Consider the following 22,050-nt stretch of genomic DNA (forward strand, 5'->3'; position numbering starts at 1 on the left):
CAGAGGGAAGATGGATGGATGTGTGGGGGTCGTATGGAGTTGCACTGGCAGCCTTTTAATCTTCTTCCACCCAAGCCACAGATGTTGCTGGTGGCCATGGGATGCCAAATGCTAGAGATGCTTTTCCTTTGGCAGTCTGGCTGAGGAAAAGGAAGGGAAAAAGGGCCACTTCTGTTCATCCTTTTTGCAGGAATGCTGGGGCTCGGCTCAGCAGGGACTTAGCTCCTCGTTGTGGTTGCTTCATTTCCCTTCTTTCATCTGATGCAACCAAAGGACTTCCAGGGTAAGGCTTTAAATCAAATTTTCCTCTTCCAGTAAAACACAAGGGTCACTTGAGGATGACCCACTACAACAAAACTGAAGTAGAAGCAGAAGGAAGAGCTTACCCTTTTATTTTGTCACCCAGTTCTTTCATCATTCCAGACACAGGTCTTTTATTCTCTCCTTCCTCCACTTCTTGGCATCTTCTGTGGGCACTTGGGTGACATGGCCAGAAGCTCCAGCACAAAGGAGTCAACCCCTTGGTTTGATCATAGCTGCTAACACATCTTCTTTGCTTCCACCTCTCCAGTTACTGCCTTTTCACATCAAGGAGAAGAGGAAACAGCCTCAAGTTGCACCAGGGCAGGTTTAGATTAGGTAGCAGAAGAATCTTTTTCACTGAAAGTCTTATTAAGCACTGGAAGAGGCTGCCCAGGGTTGTGTCACCATCCCTGGAGGTGTTCCAGAGCTGTGTAGATGTGGTGCTCAGGAGCATGGTTTGAGTGCTGGAGTTGGGAGAGTGAGGTTAATGGTTGGTAAAGTGAGGTTAATGGTTGCTAGAGGGATGTTACTGGTTGGTAAAGTGAGGTTATGGTTGGACTCAATGATCTGAAAGGTCTTTTCTAACCAGAACAATTTTGAGGTTCTCTGATCAAATGATCACTGTTCCTGCCCATGGATCTCCTTTGATCCTTGCACTGGTTTCCTCTCTCAAATGGGTGGAAAGAGGCTGAAATGGCACCTCCCTTGGGCCAGGAGAGGCCACACAAAAAAGTGGAAATAATATCTGGCTCCCTGAAACCAAAGCTGCTGTGCAGCAAGGAAGGATGGAGGTGATGGTAATGACCAAAGGCTGGGACTTGGGTTCCCTCAGTGTCCTTGGCTGCCCAGCTGGTCACCTGCTTCCAGGCTGTCTCTCATCATGATGATCAAGCAGTTCCTTGTCCCATTGGGGTGGTTTGGGGAATACTTTGCTCCAGGAACCCACTTGGTGTGAATTCTCTTCTCCTGCCCCCTCTGACTCCTCTGGTTGCCCCAGGGCTCATGCACTGAAATGGCCTCGTGTGCTCCTGTGCTTGGGTGACTCAACTTTTTACCTGCTGAGCTGCTAACCCCCCAGTTTTGGGGTGCTGCATCACAGCCCTTGGAATCTCTCAGGCCTTTTGAAATGGAAAAGAAGCAGAAAATTCCCCCCAAAAAGGGGACCACGAGGACCTCGTGGGACCCAGGGACGAGCCAGGGATGCTGCTGGGCAGCAGAGGTTGATCCGGGTGGACTGATCCTGAGCTGTGGGGTTGCTCTGAGGTTGAATCAGTCCCTGGTGGATGCCTTTGTTGGATAGATAGAGCTCACAGGACCTCCTGACAAACAGGTGAATGTTTTGGTTGCTGAGTGTGCTGTCTGGAAAGGAAATCTGTGATGGTTTCACTTACCTCCTGAGATTGCTGCTCAGGAGCACACCTTCATTGGAGAGATCCAGAAGAGCTGGAAAAGGTGCCTGAACCCACCACCAGCCTTAAAGGTGATTTCTGCTGCTTGGTGTTGGATACAGGGAGAGTCATCTTGGAGTCTGTCTGCTAGAAAAGCAACCTGAAGGTTCTGTAGTGCAAATGAACCCACAGTGGTTGAGGTGGGAAGGGACATCTGGTCCAACCCCCCCAGCCAAGCAGAGCCAGTTATCAGGGCTGTGTCCAGATAACTTGTGCAGATCTCCAGAGATGGACAGACACTCATTGCATGGCTTTTGTCTCTGTTAAAATGTCCCCACTGCCCCAGTGAGACCCAACTCAGTGAGGAGAGAGAGAGAGAGGACAAAGATGCTGAGAGATGAACAAAGATGACCCTGACAGTGGGATGTTGGGTGCCCCTTTGATGGGGGATCAGACCCCATTTCCAGTGGTTGTTCTGATCATCTGAGACACATCAAACCTGGCAGTCAGAAAAGAAATAAGCTCTTGTCTTCAGACTGAGGGTGAGGGCAAAGTATCAGCAAGGAACACAAGTCCTCTGCATCAGTGAGGGCTGACAGGGAGCTGGGAGGGTGATGAAAGGGCTGACTTGGAGCTTGGATGATGGAAACCAAACCAGAGGGATCCTGTTATCTCCTGCAGTGAGGTCTTCTTTGGAGTACCCTGTCCCAGGAAGCTGCTAAGGGGGGAGACCATCCAAGTGGTCCTTGAACACAGAATCTCATCCCAGGTATTTCCCTGCAGCAGGGAGGCTGGAGGGGAGGCACCAACTTCAGGCTCTGATTTTAGTGGCTCCTCTCTGGCATAATAGGAAAACACTGACCACAGAAACCACTTTTTTTTTCTTTTTCCTTGTATTTTCCTTAAATCTGTTCAACCACTTTGCTTATAGAGGGAGAGGAGATGATAGGGGCGATGGGGAGGAAGAAATAATGGTGTTTCTGGTGAAACTACCCTACCAGTTGGTGTTGGTTTTGTTGGTGGTCCTTGAACACAGAATCTCATCCCAGGTACTTCCCTGCAGCAAGGAGGCTGGAGGGGAGGCACCAACTTCAGGCTCTGATTTTGGTGGCTTCTCTCTGGCATAATAGGAAAACACTGACCACAGAAACCACTTTTTTTTTTTCTTTTTCCTTGTATTTTCCTTAAATCTGTTCAACCACTTTGCTTATGGAGGGAGAGGAGATGATAGGGGCGATGGGGAGGAAGAAATAATGGTGTTTCTGGTGAAACTACCCTACCAGTTGGTGTTGGTTTTGTTGGTGGTCCTTGAACACAGAATCTCATCCCAGGTACTTCCCTGCAGCAAGGAGGCTGGAGGGGAGGCACCAACTTCAGGCTCTGATTTTGGTGGCTTCTCTCTGGCATAATAGGAAAACACTGACCACAGAAACCACTTTTTTTTTTTCTTATTCCTTGTATTTTCCTTAAATCTGTTCAACCACTTTGCTTATGGAGGGAGAGGAGATGATAGGGGGGTGGGGAGGAAGAAATAATGGTGTTTCTGGTGAAACTACCCTACCAGTTGGTGTTGGTTTTGTTGGTGGTCCTTGAACACAGAATCTCATCCCAGGTACTTCCCTGCAGCAGGGAGGCTGGAGGGGAGGCACCAACTTCAGGCTCTGATTTTGGTGGCTTCTCTCTGGCATAATAGGAAAACACTGACCACAGAAACCACTTTTTTTTTTTCTTATTCCTTGTATTTTCCTTAAATCTGTCCAACCGCTTTGCTTATAGAGGGAGAAGAGATGATAGGGGCGATGGGGAGGAAGAAATAATGGTGTTTCTGGTGAAACTACCCTACCAGTTGGTGTTGTTTTTGTTGGGTTTTTTTTCCCCTCCAAACACACAGACCTGATCTGAAAATCCTGGGCTTAAAAGCACAGATGTTTTAGTCTGACACAGAAACGTGGCATCTCTCCAGCAAGTGAAACAGCTTTGCTGCTGGTGAGTTCTGAGGAGCTAATCTGGGATGAGAGGAGTTAAAGCCTCTCAGCAAGAGCTGCAGCCTTCAACCAGGTCACCCCAAACTTTCCTTTCCTTTCCTCTGGGTGAAGAGGGTCTCTCCTTTTGGACTGAAGCAGCTTTCAGATCTGGTACCTCTTTTTCTGTCCCTCCAAGAGTCCTCTGGGGCAGGGACAGAAGCAGTGCTGGGTTGGTGGCACCAGGTCAGATCTTTGGGATGTGATTTTCCTGGGTCTCATCTCCATGCCCAACTAGGTCAGGGGGAAAATGGTTTGGGATTAATTCCCTCTCTACATAAATCTCATCGTCGGAGATGAGTTGGGATGCTGAACCAGTTATTTGGAACTCATTAATTTTAATTCCAGTCCACGCCAGCAAGGATTACAGGTCACCCCACTGCTGATCTTCCTGGCTTGACTCTTATTAAGTATCTCAGAAACTACCATTTATAACTGGTTCTTCCAGCTGGTTTAAGAGCATCCCACCCCTGAAATGGCCCTTTTGCTACTAAGAAAGGCCACCTGGAAAGAAGAGCAAGACCTGTCCCACTTTTGCCTTTGTTTTCCCTTTCCAGAAGGTGTCTTTTCAACTGGAGGTTGTGGTGGGCTTGTTGGCAGGTGGTCAAAAATACACTCACAAACCTGCTGGCAGCTTCTGCAAAGAGGTGGTTGAGATATGGAGGATTTTTTTCCTCCAGCAAAGCAAGCAGCAGACACTGCAGAGCTGAACCCTTTCTTGTGATAATTTATTATCTTGGGATAATTTATTAATTGAGATGGAGGTGGTGTCTATAGCTTTACTGCATTCAAGGTATATGACATCCACTGCTCTCCCTTCATCTGCCCATTAGGTCATCCCTTTACAGAAGGATATCAGGTTAGTCAAGCAAGAGGTCTCCTTAGTAAATCAACGTTGTCTGCTCCTGAGAACCTTCTTTGTGCTTGCACAGAGTACTGAATATTCTGTGGGACAGACTTCTCCTTTCCTCCTTTCCTTCTTTCCAGCCCAGATGGGCTGGAGCTGCTCTGGAGCCCAACTGAGAGAGTTGGAGGTGTTGAAGCCTCCACTGAGAGCTGGTTGTGGCTTTTCAGGGGTTTAGAAGACAGATGAGGAGACCTGGATGTGACAGGACAAGGGGACATGGGTTGGAAACTAAAAGAGGGTTGGACATAAGGCAGAAATGGTTTGCTGGGAGGCCCAGCTTGTCCAGAAAGGTGATAGATACCTCATCCCTGGAACCATTCAAGGTGAGGTTGGACAGGATGCCCCTGGGACAGGGTGGCACTGAACTGGGTGACCTTGCAAGGTCCCTTCCCACCCAAACCGTGCCATGGTGCTCTGAAAACGAAAGGATTTTGTTAGGCTGGGCCACCACGCTGCCAACTACAGCCTTGGTCTTCAGCAACAGACTTTGTCTTGTGTTTGTGCAGCAACAAGCTGCTGCAGAAAGCCCTCTCTGTTGTTGTGTGTGAGCTCCTGTACCACTTCATGCCTGGTTAGGGGGTCTCTTATTTAACAGCAGTACTGAGGAGCCTTCTGTGCATTATGCTCCTAGCTGGGCTGAGCTGGAAATGGGTGTTTTTGTAGGAAAGCTGCTTTTTCAAAGCCTTTTGAAAAAGCTGGGACAGCAAAGACTTTCAGAGATGAGGATGTGCCAGTTCCTCTCTGTGGAAAGTTAAAATTATCAAACCCAAGAGCAGTGCTCCCTCCTTCTGAAGAGCTTTGAAATTCATTTAATTGAGCATCATTTGGGGTCTGTTTGCCTAACAGAGGGAGGGGGAATCTGAGCTGGGTTGTAGCCTTTTAATGTTTGGTTGAGGAGTGCTAAGATCTAAAGGGACAGCAGGTGACATTTCACGCCTGCTGGGAGGAGACCTTGTTTACTGGCAAAAAGCCAGAAAGGGCCATAAAAACTGCAGCCCAGCATTACCTTGACTCTGGTTTCTCTTTCATGTGTGTCCAGGCTGCTGTCATCAAGGAAACTTGAAATTCCTTTGTCGTGGAAGGTTTTTTGGTTTTTTTTTTTCCACTTGGCCACTCAAAATGCCCAAGATGTGACCCCTCACCCCAGCATCTCTGCCTGCAGAAATACTTCTGCTCCCTCTACAAATAAAATCTCTGAATGTTTCAGAGAAATCCTTCCTTCTGGCCACCACTTCTCCCATGGGCCTGATCACAGGAGCCCTTCCAGGCTCTTGAGGTGTTTTTGGGGTTGAGAACTGACCCACCAAAGGAGGGCAAAGTTTGTTTGGAGAGCTCCAGGGGGCTCCAGGTTGGTTTCTTTGTTGTGTTGTAGGAGGGAGTAATTATTCTGACTCTTTGGCACAAAATCACCCTGTAAAACTCAACCTCTTTTCTAGCACCAAGCTGTAGGTCAGGAGAAGGTGCTTGAAGGTGATGGGATGCATCCATCTTCATTTTGGGGAGGGATCTCAGGCTTCTTTCTCCTGGAGCTCCATCTAGAGGGGAGGAAGATGGTCATGGAAGCCCAAAGCTCTCCTACAGGAAGATCCTTTCAGTTTGCATAATCTTGTGCCAGCAGGAAATAGGTTTATAGCAATATATATAATAAATAAAGTAGTTTCATAGGTTTATAATAGGTTTATAGCTAATATATACAAAAATAAAATACAAAGTCAGGCCTTGGGATGGCCCAGGACAGTGGTGGAGTTCCCATCCCTGGAGGTATTTAAAATGCATTTGGACCTGGTCCTTAAGGACATGGGTTAGTGGTTAGGTTATGGTGTTGGTCTGGATGATCTTGGAGGTCTCTTCCAACTTAAACATTCTGTGGTTTTATGGAGGTTGGAACCTCTTGCTGCCAACTCTTGCCAGCAGCTGGATGTTGTAACAGGGAGGAGAACACCACAGCCAAACCCAGTTCCTTTCCATCCCACTGTGGAAGGGGATTTCTCTGCTCAAGCCCAGAAGCAGGTGCTGCTCCCTTGGGTAAGGATGCAGAGACCACACACAGCTCTGAGGTTGCTTTTTGGGGTTGATTTCACAAGAGAAATCGTTGTGGTTTGGGTTGGGGCTTTCCTTGCCTGGAGGTCCCAGCTTCACATCCCCAACATCTGTGCCACAGCTGGGTGGGCAAGGTGGCAGCATCCCTATGGCCCTCTTTGCTCCATCAGAGCTGGCTTCTCCAGCTTCTCCAGCTTTCCAATGGCACCATCCAGCTCTGCAGCAAAGATCATTCCCAGCATCTGTCATCTGCCAAGCTTGGGAACATCTGAACCATCAATACTGCAAGAACCCCAAGAAAAAACCTGGATCACCTTCTGGAGCAAGACATGAAGCTCAGGGATCAGGATCAGTGAGGCTGGAGCAACACGTGGGCTTAGGTAGAGCCATGATGGGGATGTTTTAAGTGAGGGCAAAACAGGAGGGGGCTGAGTGATTTTCAGGTGATTTTCCCCTCTTCAAGCCCTCATATTCCTATTTTTTTTATTATTTTTTTATAAAGGGTGGCACCAGGATTCCCAGCTCCCAAGCTGTGCCCCTGAAAAAGGCTGATTTCAACCTTAGCAACAGGGTATTTTTGTTTAGGTTGTCTTTGTTCTCCTCTGAGAGTCATTGTTCTCTCCCATGCCTTGACCATTTCGAAGGCTGAAGATAAAAGCCCCTGCTGACAATAATCCAGTTGAGTTCAGCCTTTTGTTGGGGAGATTAAAATAGAGAATGAATTGTGAATAACATGGGAGGGCTCAAAGTTACTCCTCCCAGGCTGTTGTTTCGTCACTTTAAGGCTAAGAAAGTGCATTTTAATTCTTTTATTATTATTTTTTTTTTTCAGCATTAGCTTTTGTGTTGGTATCTGCAGGGGCTTGGACCCACTCTGTGGTTTAAGACAAGGATCCTTTCAGTTTGCATAATCTTGTGCCAGCAGGAAATAGGTTTATAGCAATATATATAATAAATAAAGTAGTTTCATAGGTTTATAGTAGGTTTATAGCTAATATACACAAAAATAAAATACAACAAATAATAATATAATAATAATATAGCTATATATATAAATATATACAGATTTATCATAGGTTTGTAGCAGTAGCAATGGCAGAAGATGGCTGGCTTGTTGGTGTGGCAGCATCATTTTGTCTTGACCAAGGGCACCCCTGTGGGGCATGGAAGTTCAAAAAAAAAGGTGAAAAAAAAATAGACAGGAAAAAATAAAGAAGGAAAGTAGAAAGAGAGCCACCAGAAGCAGAGTTTGGTCCTTTTGCAGGGGTGTGGGCTGATGAGCAGAAATCTTTGGGAGCCTGATCTGCTCAAAATGCACAATTAGTGTGAGTGGCAACAGGGGCTGTCCCAGAGCTCTCCTGGCTCCATCATCCTTTCCTTGCTGAGGATATTTCAGGTAGTCCCAGGGCACAGGCTCTTTTCTGCAGGGATATTCATGTTCCCAGTGAACTTCCTGCTCGTGACAGCATCTTGAGAAGCTTCACATCCCTCTTCTAAGCCTCTGGCTCTACCTGCAGTCCCCTAATTGGCAATAATTCCCCTAACTGCTCACAGAAGCAGATGTTCTCTCTCTGGTCACATCAAACCAGCTTAATACTGTGCTATAGACATCAGCACACAGCATTAAAGGACTAATTCTTGTAAATAAGCCTATTAAAAGGTTAGAAATCATGCCTCCAACTAAAAACCCAGTGATGGCAGCTGAATCCCATTGGGTTTATTCATTTGTTGTGTGTAACGTGGCAATCTCCATCTGCTCTGGACCAGGATCCCTCCTACTTGGCCAGTTGATCCTGGGTTGTGGTTGGTGAATGTCTTAAGATAAAATGTCAGCCCTTTGGGTTGTTTCCAGCTAATAAATCACATTTATTCATCCAGGAGCTGGAGCACCTCTGCTACAAGGAGAGGCTGGGATTGTTCAGCCTGGAGAAGACTCCAGGGAGACCTTAGAGCTGCCTCCCAATCCCTGAAGGGAACCTATAGGAAGGATGGAGAGAGGCTTTTCATAAGTATCCAGCAACAGGACAAGGGGAAATGGATTTAAACTGAAGGAGAAGAGGTTTAAACTGGGAGAAGTTGTTTAGTACAAGGGTGGTGAGGCTCTGGAACAGATTGCCCAGAGAAGTTGTGGCTGCCCCATCCCCGGAGGTGTTCAAGGCCAGGTTGGATGGGGCTTGGAGCAACCTCTGGATGAGAGGTGTCCCTGGGCATAGCAGGGAGGTTGGAGGAGATGAACTCCAAGGTCCCTTCCAACCTAAGCCATTCTGTGATGAATCTATGATTTATAGGTAATTAACACTACACCTGAGGTATCCCCAGTATTACTGGTGAGTGGGAGATGAGACTGGTTCCTGCCATTGAGAGCAGAGGGATGGCAACTTTGAGGAAGGAAAAGTCTGCCATTTGTTGTAATGAACATTACAAGCTACTAACTCTGCTCTTGGTCCTTATTTATCACCTTTTCATCCTCTCAGTAGCTTCATCATCCAATGGGAATGGAAAAATGAAGGCGTTTGGATGAACTGGCTTTTTGAAGCAGCATCACTTTGGGTTTGTGGCTCCAGAAATCCGTGTCAGGCCGTTTTCTCTTTGCTTGGAAATACTCTCTGGTATCTTACTTCTAAGTTGTGTTGAAAACTGTTTTGTGTCTGGCAGCACAACTGCTCCCAGTCAGACTTTGCAGCTTGAAGCCTTCAGTACAAGACGTGCCTCGAAAAAGCTTTTGGCGTTGGAATCCAGAGCTGGAGAGGAAAATGCTTTCAACTCTGGTTCCCCTTGTTTGCAAACCTCCTTTTTAGACCCTTGCAGCCACTGCTTAGATTGTGATTTTGGTTTCTTTCTCTGGCAAACTGCAGCAGGAACAGAGTTAATCCAAGAGGCAGGGGAGGCATCCCCAGCCCCGCTCCAGCTCTTGCCACTTGTACATCCTCGACCCGTTTTTTTCCCTGTTGTAATAGATGCAAATATATGTAAAGAGTAAAGACTGTTCCACCGAGTCTTGCACATTTGTTTAAAGAGAAGGAAAACCAGCTGAATTTACAGGGAATTTGCAAGCTGAATTCTAAGACCCATCCCTAAAAGGACCCAGAACCAGGAGCTGACGCCGGTGCCAACCGAGGCGACGCTTTCTGCTGCCTGGATTTTTGTTGCTCTTAATCTGGAGCTTTTGGAGAACTGGAGTAGCTCCTAATTAGCAGCCTCTGATTTTTAATTTTTTTTTATTTATTTTTTTCTCTGAGTTTCATAATCAGTGATCTCGACTCCACCAGGAGTGTTACTGTGGCAACAGGGCTGAGCTCAGGATTACCGCAGGTAAAGCCGGGATTTGAAGGGCTCCACGGGCACTTTCTTAGCCTGGGGGCTGCTCCGTGGGATGAGCTGCCTGCTCCCTGCATCCCTACAGGTGTCCCGGGTGGATTTCAGGGTAAGAACAACCAGCAATTAAACTGCATGAGTGAAGGCATGGGTTGGAATTGGCACGGAGCCTCCCCAAGGAGATTTTGAAGGCTGTCATGTGAGTGATCCCCTCTGACACCTTTGTTTTAAATAGGATGCTCTGAGCAAACACTCCAGCTCCCCTTAGGACTTCAGTTCAGTCCTAAAGGCTGAGCCCTACAGCTGGGATTTCCTTTTTTTCTTAATTTGTGGGGTTTGTTTGTTTATATGGCTTTTTTTTTTTTTTAATATTATTCTTCTTAAAACCTTCTTTCTCCTCCCCATGTCCCATTCCCTTGCTCTCTCAGTGGGGATGTTGTTCTGCTGAATAACAGCTCCATCCTGACCCCTCTCCTGGCAGCTGCACCCACCTTTTCTTTGTACACATTACAGACAAAAATGGGACAAAGAAGGGGACACCCTGAAACAGGTTATTTGAAGCAGCCTATTCACAGGTGACTTTTTATTCTTTTTTTTTTTTTTTTTTTAATGCATTGTTTTGAAGAATGAGATGAATTCACTTCTCTGGAGCCTTTAGAGCTCCCAGCACCACTTTGCACCTGTAGTGCCCATCCCGTGGGACAAACCCACTGGGAGACCAAGGGGTTTGGTCTCTTACTATCTTTTTACAGAGTTTTAACAAGCTCTGAGGGTGTTGCTTAGGCAGATCCAGGGTAAAGATCCCAGGAGGAGGTGTCACCTCCTTCTCCCCTTTGCATCACAGCTTCTGCCACCCCACCAGCAGCAAAAACCCCTCCATCCCCAGCACCTTTCTCCTGGTCAAGGCTCAGAGTCATAAATCATAAAACTTTCAGGCTTGGAAGGGACATTTAAGATCATCAGGTCCAACCCCCTCCCACCAGATCAGGATGCTCAGAGCTCCATCCAGCCTGGCCTTAAAAAATTCCAGGGATGGATGGGGCTTCCAACACCTCCCTGGGCAACCTGTGCCAGGCTCTCACCACCCTCACGGGGAAGAACTTCTTCATCTTCACCCTCCCTGAGCTGACAGCTCCTTTGGGCTGGGTCTCCTTTTTCTTTTTGGCTTTTACCTGCCCCTCCTTGATGCTTCTTGAAACCACATCCTTTAAGAAGCCCTCTCCTCACCATTGCTACATATCCAAGAAGCTCTGGCTTCATCCTGCTCTGTCTCCCTCCACGTTTTATTCCCCAACCCCTCCTGTTTTCTTCTGCCCATGGTGAAAGGTGCAGGAAGGACCAGCACCTTGCTCCCATGATCAGACAACCACAGTGCTGGCAGAAAAGAATGGCTGAGGGCAAAATGAAACTCATCCTAATTATGAGAGTTATTAGGAAAATTATTATTAGGAAAATAATGGGATGTTTTTGTAGCTTTTCCCCTCCAAGGCACTTGGGTGGCTTCCAGACAGTGACTCTGTTGGCTGTGGCAGTGATGTGGCCTGGAGTGCAAGGAAGGGACCTCATGGAGCACCAGGCTCTGAGACATGGTAGCATCTGAGGTACCATTCCAGAAAGGCAGGAGGGAGGAGGGTTTTGTTCCTCCCGTGCACTTATGGTGATCTTGCTCTTTAAAAAGGAGGACTGTGCATTCCTCTGTTGGACTGAGGGCCATGAAAGTGGTCAGAGAGCTGGAGCAGCTCTGCTGAGAGAGTTGGGGGTGTTCAGCCTGGAGAAGAGAAGGCTCCAGAGAGACCTTAGAGCATCTTCCAATGCCATCCCAAGCAAAGGGATCAGAAAACTCCATGGCAGTCACCAAGGCTTCTGATGGCCACGTGCAATCATCAGAAAACTCCCCCAAGCCCCAACCTCTCTGGATACAGACTTGGCTTGTAGGATTTCTCCTCTGAAGCCAGGCTGAGAGAGTTGGGGGTGTTCAGCCTGGAGAAGAGAAGGCTCCAGGGAGACCTCAGAGCATCTTCCAGTGCCTGGAGGGGCTGCAGGAAAGCTGGGGAGGGACTTTGGATAAAGGTATGGAGGGATGGGATGAGGGGGGATGGTTTTCAACTGAAAAAGGGTGGATTTAGGTTAGACATTAGGAAGAAATTGTTTGGTGTGAGGGTGCTGAGCCCCAGGGTGCCCCCAGAAGCTGTGGCTGCCCCATCCCTGGCAGTGTTGAAGGTTGGATGGGGTTTGGATCACCCTGGGCTGGTGGGAGGTGTCCCTGACCATGGCAGGGGGATGGAACAAGATGATCTTTGAAGATCCCTTCCAACCCAACCCATGCCATGAGTAAATGCTGAGGAAAGCAGGGATTTGGTGATTTGTTGAAGGTTGAGCAGGTGGAGAAAGCAGAACCCCAAGCCCTTACCTTACCTTTCTCCTCCTCATGCACCATTTGTTCCAGTGGCTGCCACTGGTGTGGAAGCTGCCTGTTTGTTTAAAAGAAAAAAAAACAAAAAAACCCAACCAAACCAAACCCAAAACAAGAAAGAAAGAAAACGAAGTGGATTTTCAGAGAGGCTGAATGGTTGCTGTGATTCATCTTTTCTGTTGAGGAGTGGAAAAGCAGAGGGTGGGGTGGGGGAATAATGTTCAGTGACACATCAAAGGCCTCGTTTCAGCCTCAGAGGCACATGCAAGGAGTCAGTGACTGTGTCTGAGTGCAACAAAACCCTTTTTCCTCCCCAAATCCACCAGCTCCTCTCCCTGTGCTGCCCACCATGGTGTTAGCAAAGAGAAGAACTCAAAGCACAGCTCCAGGAACCTCCTGGAAGTCCCTTGGATGTTTTTCCCTTTTCAGTTTGGAGCTGCTCATCCTCAGGGTTATTTTCACACCCTTTACATCCCACCTAAAATGAAAGGTTTGGAGTTCTGGGGAAGAGGATCCTGGTTCTGCCATGGGATGAATTCATGCTCATCCTCTTCTCTGCCATGGATCACAGCTCCAGGGATGGAAAACCCCAAAGGGGATTTAAAAGGAGCAGGGAGGGAACAGCAGGTTTGTTTTCCAGGGTGGCTGAGCTGTGCTGGGTGGCTTGCTGCCACCAAAAAGATTTTAAAAAAAAGAGACCTTTTTCCTCTTTCTTTATGCTCTTGCTTCTTCTTTTCCTTGAACCATTTTTTTTTATTATTTTTCACCATGTTTGGGGCCAGCAGAAGGCAGCCAGGTGGTGTTTAGCATCCTAAAAATGCTGAGGTGGTTCTCAGGATCCCGGAAAGTCAGGTAGAATTTGTGTTGTGTCTCTTCCTTCCCTCATTTCCCAGGAATTAAGGAATTGGTCAGAGGTGGAGGTAAAATCCTGTCTGGGGATGGCTGGATCCAGGTAGGATCTGGGCACTTTTTGCAGCTCTGAAGACAAATCCCCTTCTTTCTGTGAGCAGGGGGAGGTGGTCCTGCACCCACACCCCCTCCAAACAGCCCAGGACCACTTTGAAGCCACTTAATCCTTTATAAAGAGATTATTTCCTTTTTTTTATGCCTTCCCCCCCCAACTCCCCAGCATCAATCATCTTGCCAAGATCTGCTGATTTTAATACATACATCCTGCAGCCTAAAAACCAAACCCTTCCTTGAGGAAGCTCCCAAGCAGCATATGGGAGAGGGCAATCTATATGTACCCTACACAGACAGAGAGATGTAGATGCAGGTATTTATAGATATATATAGATATATATATATAGTGCTGGAAATGCCACTAGCAAATATTCAGGTTTCTCACCCCATATGTATATATTTTTATATATATAAATAACATTGCTAGAAACACCAGAAGTGATTATTCAGGTTTCTAACCCCATATATAGATTTAGATTCATATATTATTGCTAGAGATGCCAGTAGCAAATTATTCAAGTTTGTAATACCATATATATATATATATATAGATACATAATATTGCTAGAGATGCCAGTAGCAGTTATTCAGGTTTGTAATACCATATATATAAATATATATATACATAATATTGATAATATTGCTGGAGATGCCAGTAGCAGTTACTCAGATTTCTAACCCCATACATATACCTATATTTATATTTATATTTATATTTATATTTATATTTATATTTATATTTATATTTATATTTATATTTATATTTATATTTATATTTATATTTATATTTATATAATATTGTTGTAAATACCAGTACCAATCATTCAGGTTTTTACCCCTATATATATATATATATATATTTATAGATACATAATATTGCTGGAGATGCCAGTAGCAGTTATTCAGATTTCTAACCCCATACATAACACCTTTATATATTTATATTTTTATTTTTATATATACAATATTGTTGTAAATACGAGTACCAATCATTCAGGTTTTTACCCCTATATATATATATATATATATATATTTATAGATACAGAATATTGCTGAAGATGCCAGTAGCAGTTATGGATATTTCTAGCCCCATATGCATGTATCTTTATATTATATATATAGATAGATATATATGTATGTATAATGCTGCTGGAGATGCCAGTATCAATTATGCAGATTTCTAACCTTATATATATATATATATATATGAGTATATAGAGAGAGTATATAATATATATATATAATATATATATAATATATATATGAGTATATAATATATATAATGTTTATCTTTAATATCTATTAATATTTTAATTTTTAATTTTATATTAAATATATATAAAAATATATAATATATACTATATAGTATATATACTATATATAATATAATAGATAATATTATATATAATATTATATATAATATAATATAATATAATATAATATAATATAATATATATAATATTATATATAATATAATAGATAATATAATAGATAATATTATATATAATATATAATATATATAATATTATATATAATATAATAGATAATATAATAGATAATATTATATATAATATATAATATAATAATATACTATATAATATAATATATAATATATATCATATATACTATATATACTATATATTATATATAGTATATATATAATTATATTTTATATATATACTATATATACTATATACTATATATATTTTATATATAGTATATATATTTATATATATAATATATATTCTATATAGTATATATAATATATATATTATATAATATATAAATATAATATAATATATATATATACTGGAAATACCAATAGCAATTATTCAGATTCCTACTACCATACATAGATACGTCATATATATCTTTATATAAACAACATTACTGTAGACAGCAGCAGCAATTCTTCGGGTTTCTAACCCTGAAGCTTTTGCAGGTTTCCAACCCATCCCCCGAGCATCCCAGCCCTGCCGGGCCCGGGCCGGGGGTGCCGAACGCAGCCGGGTTGCTGCCCTGGGGCTGTTTTTCTGCAGAGCTCGCAGGATGTTGCAGCCGGCCAAGAGCTGTGTTTATGTTGATAACATTACAAGTATTTCCTCTCCGTTTCCGAAACCGGCAGGGAGGGAGCCGAGGGGGAAGGGAGACTCTCGGCTTTCTCGGGGTAGGACTCCGGAGGCTTTTTTTTTCCTTTCTTTTTTCCCTTTTTTTTTTTTCTTTTTTTTTTTCTTTTTTTTTTTTTTTTTTTTTTTTTGGCTTTTTTTTCTTTTTTTTTTTAATTTTTATTTTATTAAGAAGCAGGAAAAGACGAATCCCTGGCATTTATTTCTCCTGCTTTAAGGACTAAGGAATGGTTAACACAGGGGGGTGGGCGCTGAGCCCTCCCCTTGCGCGGAGTTTGCGCTGCGCTCCCGATCCGGTTTGAAGGTGATGAAGCAGCCGGCTGCCGGTCAGAAGAGAATCCCGGAATCATCCGGGTTGGCAAGGAGCTCTGGGATCAGCAAGTCCAACCCTTGATCCACTCCCCCCGTGGTTCCCAGCCCATGGCACTCAGTGCCACATCCAGGCTCTTCTTAAAAACCTCCAGGGATGGAGAATCCACCCCCTCCCTGGGCAGCCCATTCCAATGCCTGATCACCCTCTTTCTAAAGAATTTTATTCCTAATATCCAACCTAACCCTCCCCTGGCAGAGCTTAAGCCCATGGCCTCTTGTTTTACTGGGAGCAGAGCCCAACCCCCCCCTGGCTCCAACCTCCTTTCAGGGAGTTGGAGAGAGTGATGAGGTCTCCCCTGAGCCTCCTCTTCTCCAGCCTCAACACCCCCAGCTCCCTCAGCCCTTCCTCACAGCAATTCTGCTGGATCCCTTCACAGCCTCCTTGCTCTTCTCTGGACCTTCTCCCAGCACCTCAATCTCCTTCCTGAACTCAGGGACCCAGAATCTCCCAGGATCTACACAACAACCTGGGATGCTCACTGGGCTGCCCTGCTTCTTGGGGCATTCACAGGAATAAAGCCATAAAAACTCAGCAGCCCCAAAAGAGGGACCTGCAGGAGTGGTTGGACTCAGTGATCCTCAGGGTGGTTTCCATCCTAAATTATTCTCTGATTATCCCACCATCCCAAAGAGGTTTTTCAGCTGGAACCCCTGGCCAGCCCAGGAATTGCTTGTTGCTTTTTATCCATACAGTAATCATGGTCCTGGAAATGAACAGCTTTTCAGCTCTCTGTGGGTTATTTCCCTGAAATGAGGGCAGAAAGAAGAGGTGATTCACAGCTTTAACTTCTTTCCACCCACCCCCAGGTCCTGCTTTTGGTACCAAAAGGAAATCTGCTGAGGATGGGGCAGAAGAGGCCAATGGGACTTGTGGGGTCAGTATGGGCTGATCCATTGGGATCTCAGAGAATCACAGGGTGCTTTGGCTTGGAAGGGACCTCCAAGATCATTCAATTCCAACCTTCCTGCCATGTGCATGGACACTTCCCAATGGACCAGGTTACTCCAAGCTCCATCCAGCCTTCAACACTGCCAGGGATGGGGCAGCCACAGCTTCTGGGGGCAACCTGGGCTCAGCACCCTCACAGCAAAGAATTTCTTCCTAATGTCCAACCTAAATCTCCCCTATTTCATCCATTCCCATCACCCTATCCCCCTTTGCATTTGTCCCATTCTTGGAGCCCCTTCAGGTACTGGAATGTGTTCTAAGGTCTCTCCAGAGACTTTCCTGAGGGGACTCCAGGCATCACAGCCAGGAGAGGAACCAGGTCCCCTCAAGCTGTGTTACCCCTTAGCTGAATGACCAGGAAGAAATTGTCATTCCCATGGTATTCAAGGTGGCTTGCTACGAGCCACCAGCTTGAAAGATCCCTGAACCCATTAAATAAGATCTGGGAGAGATTGGGGATCTGTATGGGGTTCAGTGATGAGCCACTCACATCTCAGACTCTGGCAGGAGGTGTGTTAAGCACCGGGAGTGGAACTTGTCACCAAAACCCTACAAGTTGTAGGGTTTCTGGATATCCCACCCTGGAGTGCCTCGCAGGAGGCACTACAGGACCTCACCAAACTTCAGGAGGATTGAATCCATTCAAATTCCTCCAGGCAGATATGTAAACCAGGGATGAAACCCTCTGGAAAACTGGTGGGACCCTTTGGAGAATGCCAAGCCCCAGACCTGGCTGTGGAGGGAGCTGTAGGAAAGCTCTTATCTCTGGAGCTTGATTTCCTTCTGGTTCAGGGTTTGTCTGACCTTTTGGTCACTGAGTAAGTTTGATTTTTGCCAGGTTTTCTTTCGGGGGGAGGAAAAAACATGCAAGTGGGTGGTGCTGGTGGGCGGATCCTCCTGGGTAGGGTGGGGAGGATCTCGTGGAGCTGATAGAGTTTCCAGCACGTTGATGACTTCAGTGTTGTCCTTTTGCCCAGAGTTTGGGATGGGTCGAGATGGAAGCAGATTGAAATAAATACAAGAAGAACAAACACCACGAGATGGATTTAAGAGGAGGAGGCTCCGACCACGTATCAGGAATAAAACCCTTTCTTGGCAGCCTGACAAGCCTGACTTGGCCATGAGGTCTTGCAGCCTTCTCCCAGGAGATGCTGAAGATACAAATGGCCATGTGACAAAAAACTGAAGGACAGGGGACAGTCAGATGGCAGCTGGTGGCACGGAGCAGATCTCTCCCTGAGCCCTCTCTGGGCTCGGAGCAGATGCAAGATGCTGACCTGACCTTGGGAGGCCCCAAGCTCTGGGGCTTGGCAGCTTTGGGCTCTCTTCTGGCCAGGATGATTACATCTCCTATCTCTCTGTCTTTTGCCTCAGCCTCTGGACCCGTGTCTCTTTGGGAGGAAGATAACTGGACCCATGAATTCCTCAGGAGCTTTTTGAGGGTGATGGTGGAATGAAATCCCCCATAAAAATCCCCCATAAAAACCTTGTCAGTAGAAATGCTGGGGGAGAAACAGCTCTGCTGGTGCCATCCTTCTGTAAGTTTGGAGGATGCTAAGAAAGTTGGGTTGCAAGCTTTAGCCACGTCCCTTCCTAAGTTTCTTCCTGGGATTCTTGGATTTCTTCCTTGGATTGTTATTGAAGGGGACTGGGTTCATCCACAGGGGGTCTGATGGGGTTTGAACAGGGTTGAACCCAACCTTCTGTGGATGCCCAGAAACAGGCAGGGATGTGCTGGCATTGCCTGCAGGAGGAGCTGACCTCTCCTGCTTCTTTGCCTTGGTTCTGGGCATTTTGGGTCAAGGTTCTTTGTTGTGGTCTTGCATTTCAGTTTTCTCAAAGTACACTCATTTACAGACCATTATATGAGCAATTAATTAATTCCCTTGAAAACCAATTTATTAATTGCCTTATCCCTGTCAGCTTCATTCCATAGTTCAGCCATTCCCTGCTTTGGTCACCTTTGCTGCTCCACCAGGGATCTCTCCATTTTTCCTCCAGTTGGGGAATGTTTGAACATTCCAATAAATCCTTCCCATCCAGGTGCCTGCAGGGATTCCAACCCTACATCCACTCCTTCCTTCCAGCTCTACACAATCCAGATGGAGAGCAGCATCCCCAGTTTTAATTATTTTGGAATGATGTTGGATGATGGTTTAAAGACTCCTTCTTTGCTCTCTTTCCAGGTCAACATGGATTTGTGGGTCTTTCTCCTTTTGCTTGGAAGTGGCCTGATCAGTGTAGGTGCTAGCAACGTTACAACAGGTTAAATTGTGCTCTTCATCTCCTCTCTTTTGTCCCCAAAAATCCTTAGGATAAAAGGAGGAAGCTCTCATGTCCTTGGGGACTTACTCCTCCTGCCCTCCACTTAACTGTGAAATAAAGTAATGGATAGAGGGTGATGGGCTGATTAAAATCAATATAAATGTTGATCCTCTCTGTAATAATTGGACCTTCCTCATAGCATAAAAAAGCATCCCCTGCCCTGGATTTGGGATTTTTTGGGCTGTTACATGGGACTCTCTAGCACCTAAACCCTCCAATGGTACAGAAAGGGATCTCATGGAGGTTCCTTTGTGCTTTCTCCCCTCACAGGGCCACCCACCACAGTGCCCACCTCCCCAGGAGCCCCACCAAAGCTCCCACAGCAGGTCCTGAGGATGGGACCCCAACAAGGGCCAACAGCCTCAACGTCAGCACTCCAGTGACTGCTCCTACCATGGCCTCACAGCCACCCACGACCACAGCCACCAGGCTCTCCCCCAACGCCTCCACCCTCAGCATCAACACCTCCACCCTGGGGACAACCATACCCATGGCTCCAGCCACCTCCCTGCTCCCCAGTGTCACCCCAGCTGCTCCTCACACTGCTCTGCCCACCACAGAACCAGAGGTGACCCAGAGGAACTTCAGTGCAACGGTGACGACCCAGAGACCTCTTCTGCTTCCCACAATGGTAATAAGCTGCTCCTTCAACTTTCTTCTTTCTCTTTCTCTTTTTCTTTCTCTTTTTCTTTTTCTTTTTCTTTTTAATTTTCTTTTTCTTTTCCCTTTTTCTTTTCCTTTTCTTTCCTTTTTCTTCTTCTTCTTCTTCTTTTTCTCTTTCTTTTTCTTTTTCCTTTCTTCTTCTTCTTTTCTTTTCTTCTTCTTTTCTTCTTTTTCTTCTTCTTCTTCTTTTCTTCTTCTTTTCTTCTTTTTTCTCTTTTTTTCTTTTTTTACTTCTTTTTCTTCTTCTTTTTTCTTCTTTTCTTCTTTTTCTTCTTTTTCTTCTTTTTCTTCTTTTTCTTCTTTTTCTTCTTTTCCTTCTTTCCTTCTCTTTCTTCTTCTTCTTCTTTTCTTCTTCTTTTTCTTCTTCTTCTTCTTCCTCTTCTTCTTCTTCTGGCCCCTAAGTTTGGCTGCTCAAGTGTGGGTTAAGAGCAAAATAAGAATAAATATCTCAAGGGATGTTGAGCATGGAGTATCTGAACCCTTCTTCACATCAGTGAGATGTGTGTGTCCTCTTCATGAAGCTCTGGTGAAGTTGTCTTTGCTACTAACAGGAAGGGATGTGGCAAGGGAAGCTTGCAACCCAAATTTCTTAGCATTCTGCCATCCCCAAGCTCATCCAGCTTCCTGGCAAGCCCAAATCAAGAGGTTTTTGCAGAGTCAAGGGGTCCAGAGTGACCTTAGATGCATACATGGTGCAAGTTCAGCATAAATGTAGCTTTTGAATGGAGTGATGGTGTTAAAGCCTTAGATGCTGTAAGATCTGGACTTTGTAATGCCTTGTGTGCAAGCAGGGACATTAATCTTCAGGATAAAAATTAATTTTAGCATTTTGTGTCTCTTTGCTACTGTTTTTTTTGTGATTGGGGTAACTTTTTGGTGAACTCCTTGGTGGATGCTATGGCACCTTGGCCACTGGCACCCTCAAGGCCAGATTTGGCTTCTCCCTTGATGTCAGTCCTGAGAAGAAATGACCAAACCTAATTCTTTCTTTATTTCAAGGAATTTGTCAAGGAACAAAATTAGTTTTAGGGCTGCCCTTGCCATTCATCTTGATGGGAAATCTGGGTATCAGTCAGAATCAAGTGGTGCTCAGGAGAGAGACAGGAGCAGAAGGCACCAAATGGATTCTGTGGTGTTATACAGGCAGTTCCTCCTCCTCCAGACCTCCTAAGATTGTCCCTCAACCTCATGCTGCAGCTCCTGGCTTTGAGCTGGTGTTTAAAAAACAAAAATTACACAAAAATGATGAGAGTTACTAAATTTGTCACTGTCTTGGTCTTTGATCCTGCCTGATTTATTCAAATTTTAGATTTTCTTTGTTGCTAAGAGACTTCTGTCTTCTTTTTCTGCAGGTAATGCTGACAGAAGAGGTAAGGATTTTATATTTCATTGCTCTTTACATCACACTGATCTCTTAATTTGTGCTGGGCTTCTTCTTCTCAGCACTAAACAATCCCATAGCAATTTGTCCTCTTAGATACAACATGTTCCTGCTGCACACTCTCAGAACTTCAGGTTTTTGTCTCCAGAGCTGGATAACCAAGATTCTAAGAAAACCATCAAGAAATTCCCTTCTTTTCCTGCTTATGAATTGTCTTGTACTTACCCTGCCATGAGCTGGATCCATTCTGCAAATTACATGAATAATTGTTATTCCCCTGAATTCTGTTTGGCAAGCAGCAACACAGATGCATTTCTTGTAACATAAGGAAGCACTTAGGCAGATTTTTCCATCTCTTCATTCTGAGAACTGGCCTCCCCACCAGAACATTTGCTTTAGCAGCAGCAGAGTGTCAGCTTTATAAACTCCACAGCAACTTATTTCACACTGTTAAACCTGCACCAGGGAATCACAGGACAGAGTCAGGGCATGGGTTGGGTGGGAAGTGACCCAGTACAACCTCCTGCAGTCAGCAGGGACATCTCCAACCACATCAGGTTGCTCAGAACCCTGACCTGGAATGTTGCCAGGGCATCTCCCACCTCTTTGGGCAACCCAGGTCAGTGTTTCACCACTTTTCTTATCTGCTTGCTTGCTTTTTGTGGGTTGACTTGGATGCTGATGAGCAAGGAGGGCTGCTCAGCTCTCTCCCTCTCTGCTTGGCAGCTGCACCCAGGTCCCTGTGATGTGTAGGGGACACCCCACAAACCACTATGTAGCACCCTACATTTGGGGACAGGAGCATCAGGTGGTTTCCTGGCTCCTCAGAGGTGCCAGGACAAGGTTTAAGCATCCCCATGGCTCCCAGGTTTTGGATCAAGGTG

General features: G+C 45.3%; 1 protein-coding gene across 1 annotated transcript in view; it reads left to right on the forward strand.

Moving 5' to 3' along the window:
• Positions 1-22,050, forward strand: part of PTPRA (protein tyrosine phosphatase receptor type A) — a 121,234-nt gene that overhangs the window by 75,316 nt on the left and 23,868 nt on the right. The window contains 5 exon segments of the mRNA XM_030450668.1: positions 18,984-19,062; positions 19,393-19,416; positions 19,419-19,724; positions 19,727-19,753; positions 21,138-21,155. Of these exon segments, the coding sequence (XP_030306528.1) occupies positions 18,984-19,062; positions 19,393-19,416; positions 19,419-19,724; positions 19,727-19,753; positions 21,138-21,155 (454 nt within the window).

This window comes from Calypte anna, chromosome 4B (genome assembly GCF_003957555.1).
Source record: "Calypte anna isolate BGI_N300 chromosome 4B, bCalAnn1_v1.p, whole genome shotgun sequence".
NCBI lineage: Eukaryota > Metazoa > Chordata > Aves > Apodiformes > Trochilidae > Calypte > Calypte anna.